This window comes from Polyodon spathula, chromosome 24, assembly GCF_017654505.1.
Source record: "Polyodon spathula isolate WHYD16114869_AA chromosome 24, ASM1765450v1, whole genome shotgun sequence".
NCBI lineage: Eukaryota > Metazoa > Chordata > Actinopteri > Acipenseriformes > Polyodontidae > Polyodon > Polyodon spathula.
In genome coordinates, this window is record NC_054557.1 from 4,266,822 (window position 1) to 4,291,743 (window position 24,922).

Here is a 24,922-nt window from a genome sequence, read left to right on the forward strand (position 1 = left end):
TATTTTGTACATACTTTTTTTTCTTTGTAGATATTTAAAATGGATTTGAGATACACCTGTATGGTGATAACAGCTGGCCGTTGCACAAGGAGATTGAAGGTAAGAAGTTAAAAATGTTTTTATGTGTTATATTTCAATGCATGGGGCATACTTTCAATTAACTGTTAACTTTTTTCTGTTTATTTAAAAAAAATGCAAGCTGCTGGCTATATTTTTGCAATTTGTTAAGGTAATTTAATTGACGTGGATGTTTAATTGATGTAATTGATGTGATCATCTAATTAGATTGGTGGTATAACTTTAAAATATTGAAGTGTTTTCTTCTTTGGGAATCAGTAGCAGCATTAAATGAATTACACTGTAATCCGGTTGCTGGTATGAATGTTGATTTTGCCTTCAGTTTCGTATGATTATTATTATTTTTTTAATGACGTGTGGGTGAGCTGTGCTGGGGCCTGTCATTTTTATCATATCTATACTAGATATCTTTTCTTACGAAAACTTTTGATTTTTTATGCATAGGGCTACATGTTAATAGCAATAAGCTTGGTTTCAGTAAGAAAAAAAAAATTGGGCTAGTTTTGAAGTGACTTTGGATTATAAACACCGTAGAAATCTGGCAACCCTGCTTTGCACAGCTCCAGATCTTCTACTGGATTACTGTTGTTCAGTCTCCAACTGATTTTACTGTACCGAATTCACTGAATACCGTTTTCTGGGCAAAACATTCAGGTTTCTTTTTCTTTTAATTATTTTTACTTGTACACCCGACTGCTAATCCTCCATCTTGCTTCAGACCAAGCCTTCTTGATCCACCCCTCAACCAGGCTGATTAAATAGATACAATATTTTCCCGCCGAAATGTTTTGTTTTTTGTTTCATTAAAAGGAGAGTGCTTAATTTCAACCTATTACATATACTATGGTTTGACTGGCACTAAACTGTAAGATTTCACCTTGTCTACCAATTCGAGACAAATGCTGGCCCAGGGGGCATTAAGCCCAGGACCGGGACTTGATCTTACATTTTGGGACTGTCCCGCCCAATTATGGACGGGTGGTCACCCTAATTTGCTAAAACTCTCCCTCATTTTGTTTTATTATAAATGTTATTCGTTTTTACTTCGCGTGTTTGTATATAAACAACTGCGTTCATTATTATCATTGCTGAGTCTTATCTGCTGTTCTTATCCTCTATTCATTATTTCAATGCTTCTTAATTTTAATAAATCTATATAATAGCAGGCTGAAAGGGTCTCAGTTGCCCTGAAAAACATAGTTCTTTTTCAAAAATGTGAATACTGAATTATATTATTGTGTAAAACGGTTTTGTTTCTCTGTGTACATGTCCAGAAACACAATTCATAATAGTGACAGACAGTGAGAAATTGAAAAAGCCGGAGCTTTCGTCTTTTTCTAAAACCTCACGCCACCCCTCTACTTTCTCTTATCACGCAAAGGTTGATGGGATTCTGCGGGCTTGTCTGAGACGCCATCTTTAAACCCCAGAAGCAGCCGCCGTTGAGCGCTGCGATCTGTGAGTTAGTGGTGAAGACATTTCTGCGGGGTTTTTATTGTAAATGCAAATAATTCGAGACTAAAGTACAGCAGACAGAAAAAAAAGAAAGCGATAAAACGAGTAACAGACGGTGTATTTACAGTAGTAAGTTTGAGAAAGCATTGCGAAAAGGCGTATTTTCTTTCTTTGTTGTTGTCAGCCACTAGCTGCGACTCGCTGCTTGGCCGCCGTCGGTCCCGAGTTCTCCCCCCCGTGGCCCGGCCAGAGATGAGTGGAAGATGTCGGTGTCGGGGCTGAAGGCCGAGCTCAAGTTTCTCGAGTCCATTTTTGACCCAAATCACGAGCGCTTCCGAATTATCGACTGGAAACCAGATGAATTGAGTTGCCATTTCAATGTGACTGGGGAAAAACTGCTAGTGATACACTGCAACATCACGGTAAGAGATCAGACAAGCAAACGAGCGGGCCCAGTGAAGTTACGACGAGCTGGGGCCGAGCAAACCCAAACAAGCATTAGGCAGACAGACCCACACAGGCAGAAGTACACTGATCCAGGGTGATCGACAAATGCAATAACAGCTATATAGGATTGGGAAAATCGATATAATCACGATTGAAGAAAAACAAAACAAAACAAAAAAACACGATCGTATGTTTTATTAACATCGCATTAGGGACCGGAAGAGAAGTCAGCTGGTTAGGGGTTTTAGTCTATAACACGACATGTATGCGTATGTTGGTGTAAACAACATTTATGATTTGTTAAAGTAACATATAACACATCAAATATATTTGTTTTTGTAGTGTTATCAGTTTACGCCCTAATAACACCAAAGCAATGGACGGTGTTTTTGTATGTACGTAGTTCCTGGATTAGAGTTGAGCCTGTAGGATCAGGTACATGTTGAAGTTTGATAGCTAATCAAATATACATATGAGTCGACACCCATTTAGATGCAACTACTACCAGATTACAGTTGTTGCAGTGCTTTGTAACTATTTTTGTTACATAAGTGATTTCATGGAGATTATTGGGGTTAGTAATTACAATTAAATCAATTAGGCCGTCTAAAATGTTTCCTGGAACAAAGTGATTAGTGCTTTAACAAAACGGGAACAGATGTACAATTGTAACCGTGAGCACCTATTATTAGGCTTATAACAAATAGGCTTCACAGTGTTTAATCATAGACCTAATTAAAAACACGTTTGATAGCTGTAGTTTGTAAATTGCTTCACAGAGATCAAAACAAACAGTGTATTTGCCGATGGAGGTTTGGCCACCACTTGAAAGGACGATATCCAGCTTGATAGGCTTTTCTCCATTTTATGTGAATTCTGGGCTGCTTTTACATTAAAACTTTGTGTAGGAGCTGCTCATTTTAAAAATAGTAATAATAAAATAGAAAATACCTTGTTGGCAAGTCCTATCAATCTTGACATTACACAAAAATGATAGGCAGTGTTGTTTAAATCCAAATAAAGAATAATTACTAAAAATAACTATGAAGGTCCATTGTTACATTTCTATTAGTTTTATCAGAAGTGAAATAGTATTATCTGTTTTGTATTAAGTACCTAACTGAATTTATAGAGGGGGGTACAGGGATTTTACATCCCTGCAAAGTAATTTTTTATATATATTGCTGAACTGATAAGAATAATTTACTGTATTGTTTTGGTTAGTTACTTGGCTTAAACCTTTAAGTGTATATGGGTTCTCATGTACAACTTTTGTTCCCTAGGTCTTGGAGAAGTCATCTGTTTTCACAGTGTAACATACATGAGTTGCTAATACATATTTACCAAAAAACATAATGTATTGTGCTTTCACTTTCTAAATTTAAGTAGGTCAAATTGTATACTTTAAGCGGACAGTATTGCAAGTAGGAGAGAGATCTTACACTAATTCACAGGTTCTGCACTCTTTATGCATACAGATGATTTGTACTATTATTTTTAACTGAAGTCTTGCTCTGTGACAGGAATCATACCCCTCTACTCCTCCAATATGGTTTGTGGACTCCGATGACCCAAGCTTGGCGGCTGTGCTGGAGCGCCTGGAGGATGTGAGGAAGGGAACCACTCTGGTAAGCTGTTAATTAATTATGTGTGTGTATATATTCTGGTTAGTTAATTAAAAGGTATACTCAAACAAAACTACAACAACACTGACATGAGTTATGTAGTTGGTGTGAACATGAGACAATTCCAAAGAATTGGTGGCTTTCTAAAATTTATCAGTAGTCTAGTATTGTTGGATTAAGGGTTGCTGGAGAGTGTTCAGTTTTAAAAAAATTAAAACATTTGACATTTTGAACCTAACAACCTATGATTTTCTGAAGAGATATCTTGAATCAGTGCAGTAATATACCGTATTCCTTCAAATTTAAGACGCAGCCCAAATTTCCCGCCCTCAGTTTGAAGGAAAACTAAAACATCAAATAAAGATGCATTTACAAAAATACAAGCTCAGTTACACATGTAAGAAAACAATGTATTGAGGCAGTTTTCAGCTGTCTGCTGTCACACTGAACATAAGTTATGTGCTGCATTATCATTTCCAGTCATCATTATTTGCACCTGTTTTTTTTCCTTTTTTTGAACTGCGGTATTGCTTGGCATGTTTAAAAATACGGGGAGTCTGATCAGCATTTCCGATCTGTCCAAGCTGGTCCTGTTTGCTAGAACAGAGCCTAATAACGAAACTGTGAAATTGTAAAAGTTTCTCTTTGAATTCCTCAGGAAGCTAATGATTCTTTTTTGAAAATGGCTGCCTTTGTCACGGATGAGTCGAGATCAGACAGTAATGTTTTTGTCCATCTTTTCTCGGGCAGTCTGTCACATTTCTGTTTTGTGTACTCGAAAGTCACGTCTTTTGTTGGCGATTGTGGAAATAGGCTATTACACGTTATAGTTCACAGCTATATAATTAAAATGGTGTGTGCTGCAAAAAATCATGCTGCACAACGTTCAACTAATACGATTGCTGATCTGATTGTGTCCCCATAGCTCCTGCAACAGCTGAAGCGCCTGATCTGTGACCTGTGCAGGTTATACAATCTTCCCCAACACCCAGATGTGGAAATGCTTGATCAGCCATTACCAGCTGGACAGGTAGGTACATGCATCCAGAAACTCCACACAGGCTCTGTCAGGTGTGCAGGGTTACAGAAATAGCAACCTTCTAGGTCTGGCTTCAAAAGCTTTCAGGTTGCCTTCCTCTTTAATGAAAGGAAAGGTTAAACGCATTAATGATAGTATTGTAAAATCGTTACATTTTGCTGACGTTTGTATAGTCTTCCTGTCTTTGATTGGAATTCCAGTTTGGTTTAAAAACTGAATGCATTCAAGCAAGACAAGCCTGGAAATACTTGATTCAGAGTTTTCCTAAAACTATTGATTTACTGCTTATTTGTTGGGGAAATTATTGGCTGATCGAAGTTCCTCCTTCAAAAAATAGTTTTTTTTAATACTATAGGTTAGAATATTATATACTATATTTTAATGCTATAATACGATAAAAAAAAATTTATATATATTTTCATTTTTACATGATTGTGAGGGACCTCTGTGTGCAGGCAGTGGTTTGTTGGTCACTTTGTATTGCAGCATTTGCCAGAAAAAATAATCAAACTTATTGTGGTGATATGTTTGTATGGATTTATTGAAGGACTCTTTCTTGTCCCACATGGCTGAAGATAAGATTGTGATTGACCTACTAGTGTTACAAATGCATGATTCAAAGCATCAAAAGCAGCAGGAGTCTTTTAGCTGCTCCTGTCGCACTTCTCAAGCTTAAGGTGCTGAGCTGCAGATTTGAGATTGTCAGTTTAAATTCAACAGGAAGATAGTTCAAATGTCAAACATTGTCTCTGAAGTCCTGTATTAGAACACAGCCTTAAAACAAACTTCAACTGCATATGATTGGGTGTCAGATTTGACTGAAGTCTGCATTAAAAAAGGATAACCTACCATAACTTGCGGCTTCAATAGATAAAGCAGGGGAGGGTGAAACATTTTGTTTTTCAAGTGCATCCTGGCTCACTGCTTAGAAGATTGTTGTACCTGTAATGTTCTGGGTTACAGCAGCATCATATCGCCAAAAGTTACTGGCCATGTCTAGAAGGAATACAAAAGTAAGGTTAGGCATCAGAGTTAGTGTGAAGCCGACCATAAGTTTGTGAATGAATTAATGGATTGATTAGCATTTGCTTGTTTTAAACAGTGTTCTAGCATGTAATCATAAACAGGTACAGATATAGTCAGTAGAATTCTGATAGTGCCAACAGACCTATAGTCCAAACCCGTGCTGATTACAGCTGTAGAAAGCAAACTTCAATATTAAAATTGACATATTACATTCTGTTCTCTGAACAGGATCTGTTTCCAGCTGGTTTGGATCAACAGACTGTCGGACACTGAAATTTGACTTTTAAGACTATGAAATAATTCTGGATTTTTCAAACTGGTTAAGCCCTGCATACATGAGGAAACATGTTTCCTTAAAAATTGGCAAGAAACATTTTCAAGCAGTAAGTGATCATTCCTGCTGCGTGCTCTGAAATTGGAGGAAAGCCTTACTGTACTGAGTGGTATTGCACTTATAATTGCACTACAACTTTGTAAAAGAAGGGGAAGCACAGGACCAGTCATGTGTATTGTAAACCATGAGGCGAGAGTAGCGGACCATAATCTTAAGTGAGCTGCGCTTATGTTCTCGCAGTTTTGTTTGTATGGATCCAGACAGGAAGGAACTGTTGAAGTTTGTAGGATCACAAGTAACCTGAAATGACACAACAATGCATCAGCATACATATCAATAAAACTATTTGCTTAGCAGGATTCGAAACCATGTCTTCTGTAGAAGTCACCATTTTGCATAGTCACATCAGGGGTAGAAATTTCCCAAAATCATAACATGCCCGGTCGGGCATGTAGCTCTAAATTTTACATTCTTAACACACAATTTTATACCCCCAAGTATGAAACTGAAAAACACTTTTCTGCTGCTGGTGATTCCACACCGATAGAGGACTTCTGGACTGCATGACCTGCAGTGTGTCAAGTGGGTGTCTAGTGCCAGTAGTCTCAAACATCCAATGTTCCACTGCTGCATCCTCTTAGTTGCTATTTTTTTTATCAAATAAGTATACATCCAGTGATTTAATTTGTGCCGGGGCAAAGCCCTGGAACATCTGGGTGTGCAGAGTCATATTCCCGGTACCTGTAGTTAAAAATCACATAAAATGCTTTCCTTTTAAATTCTCAACACAGTTGATCAAGTCTTCAAGTTCTTGCGTGAGCACTAAAGAGAGACAGTCCGCTGCCATGTTTGTAGCCTATTTTAAATTACTTTATGATTACTCGAGTGCCTTTGAGTAAGATGACAGTGCATGCTGCAACTGTATTATCTTTTTTTTTTTTTTTTTTTACACAAGTAAGCTTACTTGATTTTAAAAACATCATGAACGATACAAGCGACTTGCACTAATTGGTTTGATTCAATGAGTAGACACAACAAAATATAAAAGCTGAACGTTAATTTCAACAAAGAACGACAGCTTTTTAATGAGAAACGTATTGTAGCCTACTTCAGTAGGAACATTTGCCTGCTATATTATTTTAAACCAAAACAATAAAAAATAACAACAGTCTGGTTCTCTTGACTTTTTCAATGAATATAATTTAATTAATAGATAATAAAAACATACTAAGATAACAACTACCTAGCCTAAGTTTAATTAATCATTTTTATAATCTATCGGTGGCTTCTGTTGCTTTCACATTGCTGATAATAGTGCCGACCGTGGGTCAAACCAATGTCCGTGTTGGTGCTTTTTTTTTTTTTTTTTTTTAAATCAGTGTCGTCCTCCTGGATCCTCTCGATGTCTTTTAATTTGTGGGGTTTTTTAATTTTTTTAAACCATTTAAATGCAAAACCATAACAAAGCACTTGTACAGGCTTTATTTATTTATTTATTGGTTGTCCTGAGGTTGCCTTTATTTTTTTTCTGCACATACTGCTTGCTACTTTGTATATGATGTGGAATACATAAAAAATCTAACACTAATACGTCGTGCATTACTCTTTCAAATAAATGTGATTTTGATTGTGCGGTTCTTAAGGACGGTATTAATGACATTGTTTGTGCCCCGGCACCTCTTTCTTTGCAAATTAAGCACTGTGCACATCCAGTTAGGGATGGGTCGTATACCGGTTTTTCGATTTACCGTAGTTTAGGTACATTACGGTATTAATATTGTTTCTTTTATTCTAAACCGCAATTAATCATAATTCCTTTATACAATGTTTAACACATTTTTTCAACAGCAAAGGCGCTTCTTCTAAGCCTTAGCAAAGATCTTTTGTGAACTGATACTGGTTTTGAAGGAAACGGTCAAAGACACAGAATACATGTTTCAATTGCTGCATTCTGTTACCCAGAGCTTGCTGCGCCGGCTGCTCTTGGCTGCTGTCTTTCTGACCTCCACATGCAGCTTTTAGAGAAACGTCTTCACCAAACCTTGTAGCTCAGAACACATTTTCAACGTGCTATATGTACATTTGTCTGGATTATCAAGTCAGTTTAATGTAATAGATAAACATTAACTTTATTGTAAAAATTATACATTTATCATGGATTTAGTACATTATGTTTTTTTATTTATCTTAAATAATTTTTTTTATTTACTCTAGCGTTGATAAGGTTGTTCACGGAGTCATTGTATAACGATAAAATGTCGTTCGCCTCCGCTACAAGGTGGCAGCAGTAGTTTTAGTGGTTAGTTGCATTACTATTAGCAGGTCACTCGTGATCTTTGCATCATCCCTTTGGTTCACAGCCGCAGCCAGCCTCCCGCAGTAACATTTCATTAAGCTGCTCTTGGCTATGCAGAATCTGCACAGATTTCTGTGGGTGTTGAGTGACTCTACAGCGCATCTCCGAGATTCTGTGCAGCACTGTGCAGAACTGCGGAAATCTGCGCTATAAGAACACGACCAATGTCTCAAACAAAACTAGCACAGACCCGCGACTGCAACATCGCAACTACAGCAGTACCACGTCATTTTGAGCAAATCATATGTTGTAGTATAACATGAGAGTGTACAATTTACAATTAATTGATATTATTATTAATAATATACTAATAGTTATTATAAAAAAAAATTGTCTTTATAAAAAAAAAAAAAAAAACATACCAAGTTATTTGGCATAGGAAAATACTAAATACCAAATGTTTAAATCATTCCATGAAAGGAAGTGTGTTTTCTTGGTTTTATTTTTGTGAATTATGGTAATTTAAGTGATTTATGTTAGTCTTTCTTTTTTTGAGCCTTTATTTGATAACTTGCATGATGTATACCGTGATATTAAGGTTACCACTGTATTTTTTTTTTTAACGGTTATACATTGTTTACATGTATCAATACCGTCCCATCCCTACATCCAGTATACTATACGTAAACAAAGTGTGATTCACAATCTAAACCTAGTTTAACACATAGTTTAACAATGGTGTACTCAATGACACAAAATAACATTATTTTAAAATAAACTTTAATGAATGCTCAAAATTTGCTGAATCTCTGATTAAACACTTTTTGTTATTTCCTCCCAGTTTCATTAATCCATTGCAATTACAATCCATTATCACTCCGACAGCACAATAGCTTAACCAGTAGCAGCTCAAAACACTCGGGCATCACATTTTCTACTTTTTGCAGAGGGGCGCAATGCTAGAACACATGAGAGCTGGCCGCAAGTCATGCGGGAGCAAATATGGAAGTTTAAATTTGTAAAAGTAATCGCTTGCTTTTGTTTAGGGCATTGAAAAATTTCAGGTGCCCAACTCGGGCATGTAAGCAATCTTGGGACATGCCCCACTGAAATTTGTACATTCCCTGGGCATGTGGGGCAATATAATTTTCGAGCACTGCACATGACCTGCACAGTCACTCCCGATTGGCTAAGGCAAAATGTTTGTCAAAGCAGAACCCTGATTTACTCTGGGAAACGTGTTTCCTTGTTTCTGGAAAAATCCAGCATAAATGAGGAATTGTCTATTAGCATGCTTCCTTTTGTATGCTGGGTTTTATAATCAATCAGTAAATAAGTAAAACACCTGTTAATTTTCAAGAACTAGAACCAAACAATTGTGTTAAGTCCTCTAAGTGCACTTTGTTCTGTTTTTCATTGACATGATAGGAATAAAAGAGTGGAGGAATTGCTTTGAAATTATGGCCCATAGAATTACATTAAAGCTTTTGCCTCTGTTTTTTTTTTTTTATGCATCTAACATTATTCGTGGACAGTTTCAAAATGAAAGATGTATAAATCAAATCTCGGTGTGGAAGCTGGAATCTACCCTATCCATTGTTTGGTGACCTGAATAACCATAATTGAAAGTCCTGTTTTATTATATGCTGTTTACATTTGTTTTTCAGAATGGAACTACAGAGGAAGTTACATCAGAAGAGGAGGAGGAAGAAGAAATGGGAGAGGTCTGATCTTTAATGCCTTTTTAGATACTCCTGTTATGGTTCAAATGAGGGTAATGTAAAGCATTTTGCACTGTCATTCCACAGTTCATTCAGAGCCCTGCTTTGTGAGGTATGCAGGCAGCCCTTACATCATCTGTCTGTTCTTGTCTACAGATAAATGTTTTTCTTTGTTACACTTCATATTAAGTGGTGTTAAAGGGGACCTAAAGGCATGCCCAAATGTTGCCCTGCAATCTGGAGGCTATATAGAATTGAGCTTTAAAGGACCGAGAGGGTTTTGTGTTCTGTTTTAGCCAGCAGCTCATAACAAGGCTTTTGTTGCATCAGTCCCTATTGCTTCCCATGTGGATACTAATGCGTAAACAGCACTTAAAATGTAAAAGCTATGTCATAGGCTGGTGCCAGTACAGTAAGAGCTATTTAAACACACATTCTTAAACCTCAAATCAAAATCTAAACATTTCAATAGTTTTCTTTCATCAAAATGAACTTTATTGTTCTTTGTTTGGGCCTGCAGGATATTGAAGACCTGGACCACTATGAGATGAAGGAAGAGGAACCAGTCGATGGGAAGAAGTCTGAAGATGATGGAATTGAAAAGGAGAATCTAGCCATCCTAGAGAAGATTCGGAAGAGTCAGAGGCAGGACCACTTGAACGTAAGTGCTCATTCGGTAAGGTGACATTTCATACATATTTTGGGGGAGTGGGTAGGGGGGTGGTTGAGTGGCACTGGGCGAGAGAAGCCACTTGTTTTAAATCCTGTCAATGTAAGCTTAACTCTGAAACTGTTCAAATATATAAAAAAAAAAAAAGAAAAAAAAGATAGTAGAGAAGATGTGCTAGTTGTATTTGAAGGGCTTTATTAGTTGCGTATTTGTAATTGTCAACCACCTAAAATTGGTCATTCTCCAAATGCTGGGTGAATTAGCAGGTGCAGTTTGTATTTGATTTCTTCCACAAATATGCTTCAGAGAAATCCCACCAAAAAGGGATAAATGCATGCATTTAGGTAGATGACAAGTAATGTTTAACTTTATGTAGTTCTTGTAAAGGTTCATTTTAATGTGTTTTGTCTGTGTGAAAACTGTAAAATCTATTCCAACCTCCACCCATACCCAAAAGAGAGAGCTACGTCATCTGCAGTATACAGTGCTACCCTTTGATGGCCATAGTTAATTCACTGCTGACTTGTATAGTGGGTCTAAGGAAAAGTCCCACTAAACAGACCCGTAAACAAAGCTAATGTTAATTAGTGTTAAATATAAAAACAAACTTCAGTTACTGGTCATTCTTTCTATAAAGTAACTGTGCTGAAAAAGTTCATACTCCAGGATAAACGGAAACCTTGCTAATAGACCTTATAACCACTGTATAAAGGGCAGCCTTATGATGGGGGAGCTCTTTATATCCCTGGAAAAAAGGTCAGAAAGATCCAACTTATTAACAATGCTATTGAATTTCAATTAAATGTTTCCCTCAAAACTAGTAACTTCGTTGTATGAAATTATTTGTACTGTTTGATGCCTTCTAGGGTGCTGTGTCTGGGTCAGTGCAGGCTTCAGACCGCCTCATGAAAGAACTCCGGGAGATATACAGGTCACAGAGTTACAAAACAGGTAAGGGGGAGACAACTTGCATGGAGTGAACAGTTTGAGATTACTCCTGCCTGTTGCTATGATAAAACAAGTCAACTTGTGACCTGACTCGGGTGTACCTTTCATGAAAACCTTTTCTCGTCATAACTAGACAACCCATAGGTTTGTCATTGAGTGTTCAGGGTTTGTGAGTATATTGCCTAAGCTGTTGTGTTGTTTCTCAAGAATGCACTGTCAGTTATGAACACCTCAGTACCTATTATGAAGTAGTGAAATTGTTTTTATCCCGTTATGAAAGAATCACTGGTAGTTAACTTGCATGTTTTGTCATTTTGAACTGGAAAAAGGGAGTTCCTATCATGTTTAAAACTTAAGTACTGTTCTGATATATGTTTTTTGTTTTTTCTTTTAAAAAGGAATCTATTCAGTGGAGCTTGTTAATGACAGCCTTTATGAATGGCATGTCAAACTGCGGACGTAAGTTCATATCATATCTGATACTGCTGTTTGTGCATGAACTATGAGGTGGTTGTGTTTGTGTGTTTTGTTGATGCGTATGTCTTGACAGTGACCTCAGATGCAGTATGATTGTCATACTGAGGTAATGTATCTGGCGTGTGGACAGTATAGTATAGTCTTACAGAATACACCTGTGTAACAAATAGTGAGTTTTCTCTTAAGTTCTAATAACAGTGCTGTCTAGTATAAATTAAGCTTCAGTGTGCATTGTTTTAACATCAAGCCATTGTGGTGTGAAACTTTTTTGTAGACTTTGTCAAACTGGTATTTAAAATACACCATACATGGGTGATTTGTGTTAAGGTTTTGTTTTTCCTATTTCTGCTGTGCAGGGTGGATCCAGATAGCCCATTGCATAGTGACCTGCAGGTTTTAAAGGAAAAAGAAGGGATGGATTACATCCTTCTGAATTTTTCTTATAAAGTAAGTGTTGTAGTTTTTTGCAATGTACTATATATCCACCTAAACTTGAGTTATGCAGCGTTCTTTTTCAGCTCTTAATTTGTATTTTATGTAAAAGAGTACATTCTGAAATTTCAGGCAATTATTTTTATATTAGGGAAGTGCTTTTGGTAAATTTTTATTAACGTTTAAACGCTTTGCAATGTCAGCGTTTAAACCATATCTACATACACACACACACACTCTCTTTATATTACATTCAGATACTGACAGCCCTGGTTAGTATTTTCTAAGCAAAGAAATTCTAAATAAGCAAATAACATTTTAACATCGCAAAGACTTAACTTCAAAGTAAATAAATAAATAAAACCTGTACACATCAAAGTATATATTGAAATGTTTATTTATGGCTGTAATTAAAGTTGCTAGTGAAGATATAACTATGTAATATATACATATTGAACATTTTCGGATAGTATGTTTTTAGAATAGTGGGTTTTTTTTTGTTTTTTTTTTAAAGGTTCATTTAACAACAAAAAAGGGGAACCTATTACGTTTTGTAGTTTTTTTTATATATCTATACCTATATCTATCTCTCTCTTATATAAAACACACACACACAGTGCCCTCCATAAGTATGAGGCAAAAGTACCGAATGTCACCTTTTATTTCTGAAATTCAACTTAAAGCAAATATAAGAAGTATAAAAGTTAGTTTTTAGTCGCAAATCAATTGCATGGAATAACAGCAGAGAGTTTGCGACCAGATGGTTTGCCAAGACTTTAGCAGACGTTTGCAGCTGTTGCTTGTTTTGGGGTGTTTCTGACTTTAGTCTCCTCTTCAGCAAGTGAAATGCATGTTCAATCGGATTTAAATCAGGAGATAGACTTGGCCAGTCTAAAACTTTCCACTTTTTTCCCCTGATGAACTCCTTGGTTGCGTTGGCAGTGTTTTGGGTCATTGTCCTGTTGCATTGTGACGCGTCGCCCAATGAGTGTGGTGGCATTTCTTTGTACATTGGTAGCCAAGATACTTCTGTACACTTCTGAAGTCGTTCTGCTGCTTCTGCCATCATTCGTTACGTCATCAATAAAGATGAGTGAGTCCGTTCCAGAGGCAGCCGTGCATGCCCATGCCATGACACTACCTCCACCGTACTTCACAGATGAGGTGTTGTTCTTTGGGGTCATCTGCAGTTACTTTTTTCTCCACACTTTTTTTTTTTTTGCATTCCCATCACTTTGATAAAGGTTAATCTTCATCTCATCTGTCCATAAAACTCTGTTCCAGAACTGTACTGGCTCATCTCTGTACTTTTTAGCAAATTCTAATCTGTACTTTTCTGTTTTTGGTGCTGATCAGAGGTTTGCATCTTGCAGTGTAGTCTTGTAATTCTGCTGCCTAAAGTCTTCTGCGAACAGTAGATTGTGACACTTTCACCCCAGCATTCTGGAGGTTGTTGGTGATTTCACTGACACATGTTTGAGGGTTTTTTTTCACAGCTGTGGTCATTGTTCCGTCATCAATTGCTGTTGTTTTCCTTGGCCGACCTGGTCATTGCCGAATGCTGAAGACACCAGTGGTTTCTTTCTTTGTCAGGACATTCCAAACTGTTGATTTTGGCTATGCCCAACTTTTGTGCTGTGGTTCTAATTGAGTTCCTCTTTTCTTTTAGCATCCAAATATGTTGCTTTTCTGTCATGGACAGCTCCCTAGTCTTCATGTTGGATTATGCCTACTGACACCAAACGCAGACTCCAAAGGCAAAAGCAAAGGATAGAACTGAGACTACACATTCACAGGTCTCATCAATCAGTGCAACAGGAAACACCTGATCAATTAGAACCAATACTTATGCTCACATAAAATGGGGGGATGGAACTCTGAAAGTGTTGTTATTCTTAGTTGGTAAAACGTGTGTGTTGAAACAGCTAGAAATGAAAGGTACTTTTGCCTCATTCATCTTTTAATCATATTTTCATATTGCTTGAGTGTACAGAAAAAATAGCAATTTTGACTTCTGTTCCAATACTTATGGAGGGAACTGTATGTATGTGTGTGTGTGTGTGTGTATATATAATTGTAATTATAAAATCCTTGCCCAAATTATATGGTTACAGGAAAGCAAAAGAAAGTTGAAAATACTTTGTTCTGGAAAAGGTAATTACCAGGGATAAAATAGCACAATATTTTAGGATTTTTTAAAAGAGCACTGTGACTGATATTAGAAAGTCTGCCTCGGAGGTTTAAAAGTTTGCGGTCTTTCATAGTAGTGGTGGGATTTTTGAGATCTATTGTTGCTCGACAGTGTCAGAGTACTCGAATCAAACGCCACTCTCCTCTACATACTGTACTAGTGTATATAAACCTCCCAAACATTGCCACAACTTATATTTTAAATGCAAAATGAACACACAATCAAGTAATATATTAACTAATTGAATTATATGTTTGCTGCCTTGTGCAGTTAACTGTATATGGTCAAGTATTACTAAATAACGTAAAGTATTCAAATTCCCATATCCATACAACTTTACATTAAATTGTAAAAAGAGATACCTGACCAGCCTGTTTGAAGTGTCTCAGGGTTCCTTTACTTGAGTGCAGTAGTTCCAACATACAAATAAAAATTGTGCTAAACAAAATGAACAGCTGTTCGGCCCAAAAGTTTACAGAATAATTTTAAGTGAAAAAAGCCTTTCTATGGGAAGATTGGGGAATGGGGACAATGAATCTGTGGTAATTGCAACTTTTTCTCCGTTTTGAAAATTTTTTGTGAACAGTTGAAGCATGATTCTCTAAGTTCCCCCCCCCCCCCCCCCCCAGGCCTTGCTGCTGTTATTTTATGTGTCGGCACAGTATTGGGATAATCGCATCGATTTCAAAACTGCTACATTTACGATTCACACGAACTGTCCTCATAGGGAATACCGTGGTCACACCCTGTTTGGCCAAATCTATAGCAAATGTTGTTATGGATGTTTGTTTTTTATTGCCATCGGTAGCTCCATCCACAATAATTCTGAATGTTTTCATTTCAAACTGTTAAGCATTGAACTTGTGTTTCTGTGGTATAGCAGTTTCGTTTAGCATAATTATTTGCTTACCACGGTTTTCTCGTCCTTTTCCTCGAAATACTTCCAAACGTGATTTCCTTTGTTTAGAGATTCCATTTTAAATATAGAACAAACTCAGAAAAAACACCCTTTATTAACGCTGTTACCCTGCCATGGAATTGATACACACCTACAACAGGCATAAACATACACAGTGCACCAATGAAGTGCCAGGTCGACCGAGAATAAAACCTACCCCAGTGTCAATCTTTCTGATGCACCAATTAGAAAAGCTACTTGGAGGCAATTGCCAAACCCCTTCCTTTTTATAATATCCGCCCTTATTGTGGCACTAGAGCAGTCTGATATGCGATGGACTACTGATGATAAATTACAGAAATTAATGCATAAAAAATATGCGTTTGGTGACATTTGTCATGTGACTGGTTATATGTCTTAAACATATCTCAAATATATATATATATATATATATATATATATATATATATATACACACACATACAGTGCCAGTCATAAGTTTGAGCACATCTGCTTGAAACCAGATTTTTCGTGATTATCTATGCTTTTAACTGTATAAACTTCTCTATAAACACTTAATATTTCATTATATGTTATGTGTTCTTATATAAGCTGATAATCATAAGTGCATTGCATTCAAAAATTTAATTTTTAAATGAAAATGTAAATCTTGCCAGTTTCAATGAAATGATCACCCAAAGCAAGGGGATTTCAGTCTGAAGCCCAAGTCAGTTAAAAGTCTGAAATGTGTATAACACGGTGTTGGAACACTAGCCTGAGTATAAAAGTGTCTGTCTTAGATGTTCTCTGAGTTAACTAGCATGTTACCTAATTAACCTTTTGTCACCAGTTATTAAAGGTGAGGGTCCATGATTACTATAAATATAGCATAGGCACAAGTTTGTCATTCCTGAATGTAAGGGAGCTGAAAATGGCAAAATACGCTCAGTTAAGCAAAGAAAAAAGACAATCTGTAATTACTTTTAGAAATGAAGGTCAATCTTTAAGACAAATCGCAAGTGTCTGTAACTGCTGTGGCCAAGACCATCAAATGATTTAAAGAAACTGGCCCGCATGAGGACTGAACAAGTTCAGGAAGGCCAAGGGTGATCTCAGAATCGGAGAACAAGTTAATTCGAGTCACAAGTCTGCGAAACCGGCGATTAATGCCCCTGAAATACAAGCTCAGCTAAATGCTACTAGAAGTACAGATGTTTCAACATCAACTTTTCAGAGGGGATTGCGTGAAGCAGGCCTAACTGGAAGAATTGTTGCAAAGAAACCATTGTTAAGAGTGCAGAATAAGAGGAAGAGACTTGCCTGGGCCAAAAAACACAAAATGGACTTTTGAGGAGTGGAAGTCGGTCTTATGGACCGATGAGTCAAAATTTGAAATATTTCGGTCCAACCACCGAGTATTTGTAAGACGCAGAGAGGGTGAGCGCATGAGTTCTGCATGTGTGGTTCCCACTATCAAGCATGGAGGAGGCAGTGTCATGGTCTGGGGTTGCTTTGCTGGTGATCTTTACCAAGTCCATGGCAAGCTCAACCAGCATGGCTATCGTAGCATACTTCAGAGGCATTCCATTTCGTCAGGATTACAGCTAGTTGGGCACTCCTTCATTCTACAAATGTATACGAAGTAAAACATTGTCAATTATGAAAAAAACCTAGTTTCCAGCATGTGTACTCAAACTTTTGACTGATACTGTACATACACACACATACATACAATGGCGCTCAAGTATTCACCCCCCTTGGACTTTTCCACATTTTATTGTGTTACAACATGGAATCACAATGGATTTGATTAGGGGTTGTTGCTACTGATCAACACAAAATAAGTCCATAATGTCAAAGTGAAAAATAAAATGTACAAATTGTTCTAAATTACAAATATAGAACTGAAAATAATTGATTGCAGAAGTATTCGCCCCCTTTGCTATGACACACCTAAATAAGCTCTGATGCAACCAGTTGTCTTTAGAAGTTACATAATTAGTTGAATGGAGTCCATCTGTGTGCAATTAAGGTGTTTCACATCATTTCAGGTTAAATACACAGGTCTCTGGGAGGTCCCACAGTTGGTTAGTACATTTCCTATCAAAAACTGCATCATGAAGACGAAGGAACATTCAAAGCAAATCCGGAATAAGGGTCTTCAAACGCACCAGGATATAAGAACATTTCCAAGGCATTGAATATCCCCTGGAGCACAGTAAAGTCCATTATTAACAAATGGAGAGAATATGGCACAACTGTGAATCTGTCTAGAACAGGCCGTCCTCAAAAACTGAGTATCTGGGCGAGAAGGGCACTAGTCAGGAAGGCCACCAAGAGTCCTATGGCAACTAAAGGAGTTACAGTCTTCCACAGCTGAGTTGAGAGACACTGTGCATACGGCAACAATAGCCCGGGTGCTTCGCAAAACTGACCTTTGGGAGAGTGGCAAAAAGAAAGCCATTGTTGAAAAAAACTCATATCACATCTCGGCTAGAGTTTGCCAGAAGGCATGTGGGAGACTCTGAGATCAAGTGGAAGAAGATTCTATGGTCTGAGACGAACATTTTTTGGCTTCAACACTAAGCACTGTGTTTGGCGCAAGCCTAACACCGCACATCATCCTGAGAACACCATCCCTATAGTGAAGCATTGTGGTAGCAGCATAATGCTATGGGGATTCTCCTCTGCGTCAGGGCCTGGAAAGCTCATGAAGATAGAGGGCAAAATGGATGCAGCAAAGTGCAGAGAAACCCTGGAGGAAAACCTGCTGAAGTCTGCAAGAGACCTGGAACTTGGGAGAAGATTAATCTTACAGCAGGACAATGACCCCAAACATACAGCCAAAGCCACACTGGAGTGGCTTAAAAACAAAAAGGTCAATGAACTGGAGTGGCCCAGTCAAAGCCCGGTCCTCAATTCAATTGAGAATATGTGGAAAGAGTTGTTAATTGCTGATCACCAAAGGTCTCCATCCAACTTGACGGAGCTTGAGCAATTTTGCAAAGAAGAATGGGCAAAAATTGCAGTGTCCAGATCTGCAAAGCTAGTAGAGATTTATCCAAATAGACTCATGGCTGTAATTGTTGTCAAAGGTGGCTCTACCAAATATTGACTCAAGGGGGTGAATCCTTATGCAATCAGTTATTTTCTGTTTTGTATTTGTAATTAGAACAATTTGTAGATTTTATTTTTCACTTTGACATTATGGACTTATTTTGTGTTGATCAGTGGCAAAAACTCCTAATTAAATCCATTTTGATTCCATGTTGTAACACAATACAATGTGAAAAAGTCCAAGGGGGGTAAATACTTTTGAGAGCCACTGCGTGTGTATGTATATAAAATAAAATAAAAAGGATAATGCTCACTTTGTTCTGATTTTCAGGATAATTTCCCATTTGATCCTCCTTTTGTGCGGGTGGTGTCGCCTGTGCTTTCTGGAGGGTGAGTAATTTGGTTTTGTGTTTTTGTTTTTTTTTAAATATATAAATCCGTACAATTGCAGTGAGTTTTAATACCTTGGCTCGAAATGTTGTTGCGCCATTGTCTTTTTAACAACCAGATGAAATTACTAATGAGGAATGCATGCAATATAGGTTTTTCTTAATTCTAATCGAGGGCAAGGTGTCTTTTACCTTTTGCCACGTTGAGCAGGATTTGGGAGGCTTTGGTATTTTGTTATAAAGTTCTGTTGCTATTCTGTTGTCACAAAGTACTTGTGCTACTTAATTTTGACCCTGATTTTTCTCATTTCAGCTATGTTTTGGGTGGCGGAGCCCTGTGTATGGAACTCCTTACAAAACAGGTAAATAGTTTGATTTTTAAAAAGTAAGTATTGGGTTCTGAAAAATAACGTTGCATGTCCACGTGTTGCTACAACTGTTTAAATAACTTACCTGTAATTTTGTTTTTGTTGTTAACATCCTGACAACTTTACACTTAACTGTAAAGTGTGTTTCAAAGCTCTTTTCAAAATGTCCTCTCTAGTGCACTGATAGTGTCAGGATTATTGCCCGCATTGTCAAACAGTGTAACATAGCAGTAACAATCCATGATGTGGTACAGGACAGAAAAGCCAGAGCACTTCTGATTTTTTTTTTTGTTCCCCTTCCTGTAGTGCTTTAGGTGCTTTTGAGAACAGATCTCAAACCCCAGTGTACTGGAGAGACATTCTGAAAATAGCTTTGAAACAGACTTTACAGTTTTAAGTGTAAAGTTGTCAGGATGTTTAAACTGTTGTAGCAACACGTGGGGATGTATAACACTATTTCAGAACCCTTCAACTTACTCTTTAATTGGCATTACAATGAGGGAAGTTATGAATGGAGGACTACAACTGAGTTCTGAAATTTGAATGTTTTTAATGGAATGTAGCAGTAATGACTGTGGAGTAACAGTCCTGTACAAAGTTGCAACAGTGTCATTTATTTTATGGTCTTTTAAAGTCAGACCAGCAAGGGATTAAATATCTGGTGACAGGGATATAGTGGTTTGTCCTACTGAGCTCCTTTTTTCTTTGTGTAAAATTTTGATGGGTAAATGTATTTAAAAATGATCAAAACTGGAATGATTTAATTTTGTTGTCTTCCCCCTCCCCTCAGGGCTGGAGCAGTGCCTATTCGATAGAGTCTGTCATCATGCAGATCAACGCCACTTTAGTTAAAGGAAAAGCCAGAGTGCAGTTTGGAGCTAATAAGGTAAATATCTCCATCTGGTTAGCTTGTAAGTAGTATTGGAAATGTATGCAAGGTCCTTTTTTAGGGGTTTAAGGTCTAGAAAGAGCCTAAAGAGTATAAGTCTCAAACAAATAGTCCCAATGCTGATCCGATCCCTGCACTAGCAACTAGTAGATACATATCCCTGGCAACAGGGAGGTGTTTGTACTTGGAACACATTCATATTTTTGAGAACCAGAAGTCAAATGGATAGCACTTGGTATAGTTGTTGATTAGTCATTTTGCAGATGCCTTCATCCAAAGCGACTTACAGAGATTAGGGGGTGAAATATGCATCAATAACTGATGCTGCAGAGTGACTTACAAAAGGACCTTGGTTTAACATCTCATCCGAAGGACGGATTGCAAGGAGGTTAAGTGACTTGCTCAGGGTCACACAGTGAGTCAGTGGCTGAGCTGGGATTTGAACGGGGAACCACCTTGTAGCAAGCGCTTTTCTTTAACCACTAGACTACCAAGCCTACCACCTTCAGTATAAAGGAGGATGATGACAACTGCGGTAAACTGCAAAAGCGCTATACTCACCCTAACTAGTTTACTCTCTTAATTGTTGGATTAGTAACTTTTTTAAAATTGGTTTATTTATTTTCTTTGTCACAGAACCAGTACAATCTTGCCAGAGCACAACAGTCATACAAATCCCTGGTGCAGATTCATGAGAAGAATGGTAGGTTTCAGTATTTTGATATTTCTTTAATAGAGGTTGCTGTGGAATGAAATGAGACAAAGTATGTTAGCCCAAACTAACTCGCACACAATTTGTGGTTGGTTTGAAAATCTGACAAGCCCCAAGCTGTACTCTCTCTGAGATCTGATCAGAATCTAAAGGAATATGGCTGCAAGTATAAAGTTTCCTTCATTCCTTTTTTGACTAGGTATCTTTCAAAAGAAATTAACAGTACCCATCTGTCTTCCTCCTTAGGCTGGTATACTCCCCCAAAAGAGGATGGGTAAGAGACAGGCTCCTGCAAGTGCACTGGGACCAGGTTTCTAAGGGTCAACTCTTTTTTTTTTTTTTTTTTCCACTCCGAAGGTATCTAATTGGGAGTGACCCCTCTTGGGTTGACTCTTTCGGTGGTCGTATAACCAACGGGTAAATCTTCTCGCTGACCTCTCGACCCTAAACTCGCAAGGCCAGTTCGACCTGATCGTTTGTCACTTTCTTTCTGTCATTCAGCAGACAAGTGAACTAAAAAAAGCCACCGCTGAGCCTCCCTGTTCTCCCCTTTTATGTGGGCTAAGTGTTTGAATGACTGCAGTTTGTGGGGTTTACTCATGTTTTTTTTTTTTTTTCCTTTTTTAAGCTTATTCATAAAATACTTGTGTAGACTTTTGAGTATAATGCCTAGGTTAAATGGTAAAATAAGTTCAGTAGTAGTTGAGGAAGTAAACTTTAACACAAACGGAGAGGCTTTCATCTTTAAAAGGTCCCCTCCAGGCAGTAGTTACAGTGGGCTTTTCTTTTGAAATCTTCACTATAGCTAAATACCATCAAGGCATAATGTCACTAGACAGTGGTAATGGACTTACTACATTGCTATCAGGAGTGTGATGTTCACTAGTCAACCTTATTTTGATACAAATCAGGACTACCAGCAAATAACTTTTTACAAGCAAATCCACAACTATTGTAGTGACTTTAAGGAAGATTGGAGCTGTTATGGATACCATTAATTTGTGTGGGATGTGCCACTGGGTCATTCTGTACAAATGTTTTGTGTATAATAAATAAATAAATAATGCCAAGATTCTGAAGAAATTACACTCTAAAAAAAATTGGTCTCCTGCTTCTGTTATAATCCAGTGTCATTAGCCAAAGTACAACAGGAGTGGACTTGATCAAATCTAAATTAAGGATTGGTAATTAAACTAAGATTGTTAGACAAACTATGTGGAGGCATGGTATCTCTACCTACTAGCCATGTCTTTTTTTTTCATATAGCAAATTGCAATGTTTAAAGAAAAATTAAGGTTACCTCCAAGTGACAAAAATAAAACCATAAAACACTTTCTTCACATCAGTTTTCTTGTTTTCACAGGGCTAGTAAGATTTCTGTGTTTGGTGTTGTAACTAGATTACACCAGCAATTTTCAATTAATCATTAAAAAATAACCCTAAAATACTTCGTAGATTTTCTATCTGCATTGTTCAGGTACATAATTGCCTACAGTAGCAATGTAATGTAGCAATGTAAGGTTGCTCATTAATCATGAACTCTAAATGAATAGCAGTTACTAATAGTAGCTTGTAACATTTTATAATTTTTTTTTTTTTAATCCATAACTTGTATGTTTTCCTGTTGGAACATACCTTGCCACTCCACCTAGTCAACCCTATTTAATATATTTGTAGCACCTTTTTTTAGTTCTCTGAAGAAATACCTCGGTGGTTGTTCAGTATGTAGCAAGAAAGTATTCCCATGCATTTATTTTTGTCAGTTTTAATAGGATAACTTTTGTCTACACTCCATATATCTCCCTTTTTTCTCAGTGGTTGGTAGTGTCCCCACTGACAAGCAATCAGAAGTTGCGCTTGGCATATATACCAGAATCCAGGGGGTCAGCTAAAAAATTGATGCTATTTAAATGTTGTCCCTTGTGTGTTGCTAGACACCCCTCAATAAATGGGCCTTTCTATAGTTTTAATACAAATGTATTTTTAAAAGTGAAACATTATCCCTCTATTTGGTGTCTTTACCCCCCCCCCTTCTTTAAGGCTGCATAGGTGCACTGTTTCATGATTGCTGTGGCGTATTGTGAAAAAGTGGTAATTCTATTTTTGCCAGTGCTACTGTAGAATGGCCCATATACTCTCCCCTTAAACACGAGCAAACAAATCTATATTTGTGAAATTCCAAGCAATGGGTTTATGTTGTATTGTTAATTTCTTCTTCATTGTATTCATACATATGAGTTAGTCAGCCCCACTTATAACCTGACCCATGCACACCATTTATCATCAAAGTAACGGTGTACTTGGCCTTAAATCTTTCTCAAAGTAACTGGGTGTGTTTGTTTTTTTTATTTTGTTTTGTTTGTTTTTTTATGATGCAGTTAAGTACAGCGGTCTATATACACGGGTATATTCGGAAAAACATCCAGCTGCATAAGGGGACTTTATGGAGAAAGCCTCCCAATCGTGTGTGTATACATATATTTTTTTTTTTTTTTTTTGGTACCCTTTAGGACATTTCTTGCTCACAAATAACTGAAGTGTCTAGTACTTACTGATCAAAGTGTAATTATAAAAATGCCCTGCCCATCCCCAGTCTGATTTCCAAATTCCCAATACTGCCTATAGTTGTAACTATACTGGATGCTGAAGCAGAAATCCATATTGAGTTGTAGTTCTGTACAGAGTTGTTGATTGCTTACTAAAACTACAGTTTTATATTTAGTTCTGTTCATATTTGGATTCAAAGTCTTTTGGGAGGGCTTTACAAAAGGGGTGGGTGGCCCGGGGCCCGAGCTGTAGTAAAAATAAAATAATTCGGTAAATTCTACAAGAGATGATTCCAAGGCAGGGCTTTGGTGCACCCTGTCTAAAATTGTTGAAGTTCATGTTTTGATTTAATTTCTTGCTTCTTGGTTATGTATTTAATTTATATTTAGAAAACTATATGGCAGCAGACTTGAAATACTACTGAAGAACATAAAACTAACACATGGGATCCATACATCCTTTGGATGAGACATAAAACCAACGCCCGTGTTGCTGTGCAGCAGTTGTTGATGCATAGTTCCCCCCCCCCCCCACCCACCCACGGGGTGGTCATCTAGTCAGAATACATTTTAGCTAAAAAATCTTCTGCTAAATGACTAAATGTGTGTGGATGTTAAAACTTCTCAGACCACCACTGGCTTCAATTCAGGGTATTAAACTTCCCTCTATAGAAAACAATGAAGTAGGATTTTTCATTTTCCAATTTTAAATTATCAAAACCTTGCACAGGTAACGAAAGGACTAAGAAAAGCTGTTGTCAGGTGTTTTCTGATTCTCTAGTAAGTATTTCAAGTCTGTTTGTCTGACAAGCTAGTATTATTCACAGGGAATGGATACCTACATGGAAGCATTATCTAGTGTCAAAGTGCAGTAACCAAGGCCTTGTTGTATAAACAGGCCAGTTCTCCCATTAAAAGGCAGTGTTTGAAATACTGACTTCTAATTGTGGATTTCCTTTGACACCATTTTGTGGTGGGCAGGTTATCAAGTTATGCACTGTCAGCATGCTTTGACTTTTTTTTTTTTTTGTTGTTTCTATTTTTGTGTTATTTTTTCATTGCAAGAGTAATTTTGACCATGTACAGTAATTTGTAAACTTGCATCAAGTTTATGAATAAAGAATTTTAAGAAATACTTTCTGGACTCCTGTGGATTTTTGCACTTTGATCTACTGCTATCACCTATTGACGACTGGTTTCCCACACCCTAATTAGCACTACCTTACTATGGTTAAAAACGTACACAAGTCCTGCTCCCACAACTCTCCTTGTTGTGTTATTCAAATGAGCAGGTGGCAGGAAATTGAGCTATCATGTCCTGGCT

The 24,922-nt window shown here is 37.3% G+C and overlaps 1 protein-coding gene across 2 annotated transcripts; it reads left to right on the forward strand.

Annotated features, from left to right (window-relative positions):
- The first annotated feature begins 1,479 nt into the window (after positions 1–1,479).
- Positions 1,480–23,477, forward strand: LOC121299035 (ubiquitin-conjugating enzyme E2 Q2-like). 2 transcript variants are annotated; one of them, XM_041226499.1, is made up of 13 exons: positions 1,480–1,955; positions 3,504–3,608; positions 4,531–4,635; positions 9,968–10,024; positions 10,542–10,697; positions 11,558–11,642; positions 12,038–12,098; positions 12,473–12,563; positions 19,026–19,084; positions 19,397–19,445; positions 20,242–20,337; positions 20,977–21,043; positions 21,299–23,477. In XM_041226499.1, exons 1-13 carry the CDS (start codon positions 1,797–1,799, stop codon positions 21,328–21,330), a joined length of 1,122 nt encoding a protein of 373 aa, XP_041082433.1. In that variant the 5' UTR covers positions 1,480–1,796; the 3' UTR covers positions 21,331–23,477. The 2 variants fall into 2 exon arrangements, with proteins under 2 accessions (XP_041082433.1, XP_041082434.1); XM_041226500.1 differs by having other exon boundaries at positions 10,542–10,682.
- The last annotated feature ends 1,445 nt before the right edge of the window (positions 23,478–24,922 follow it).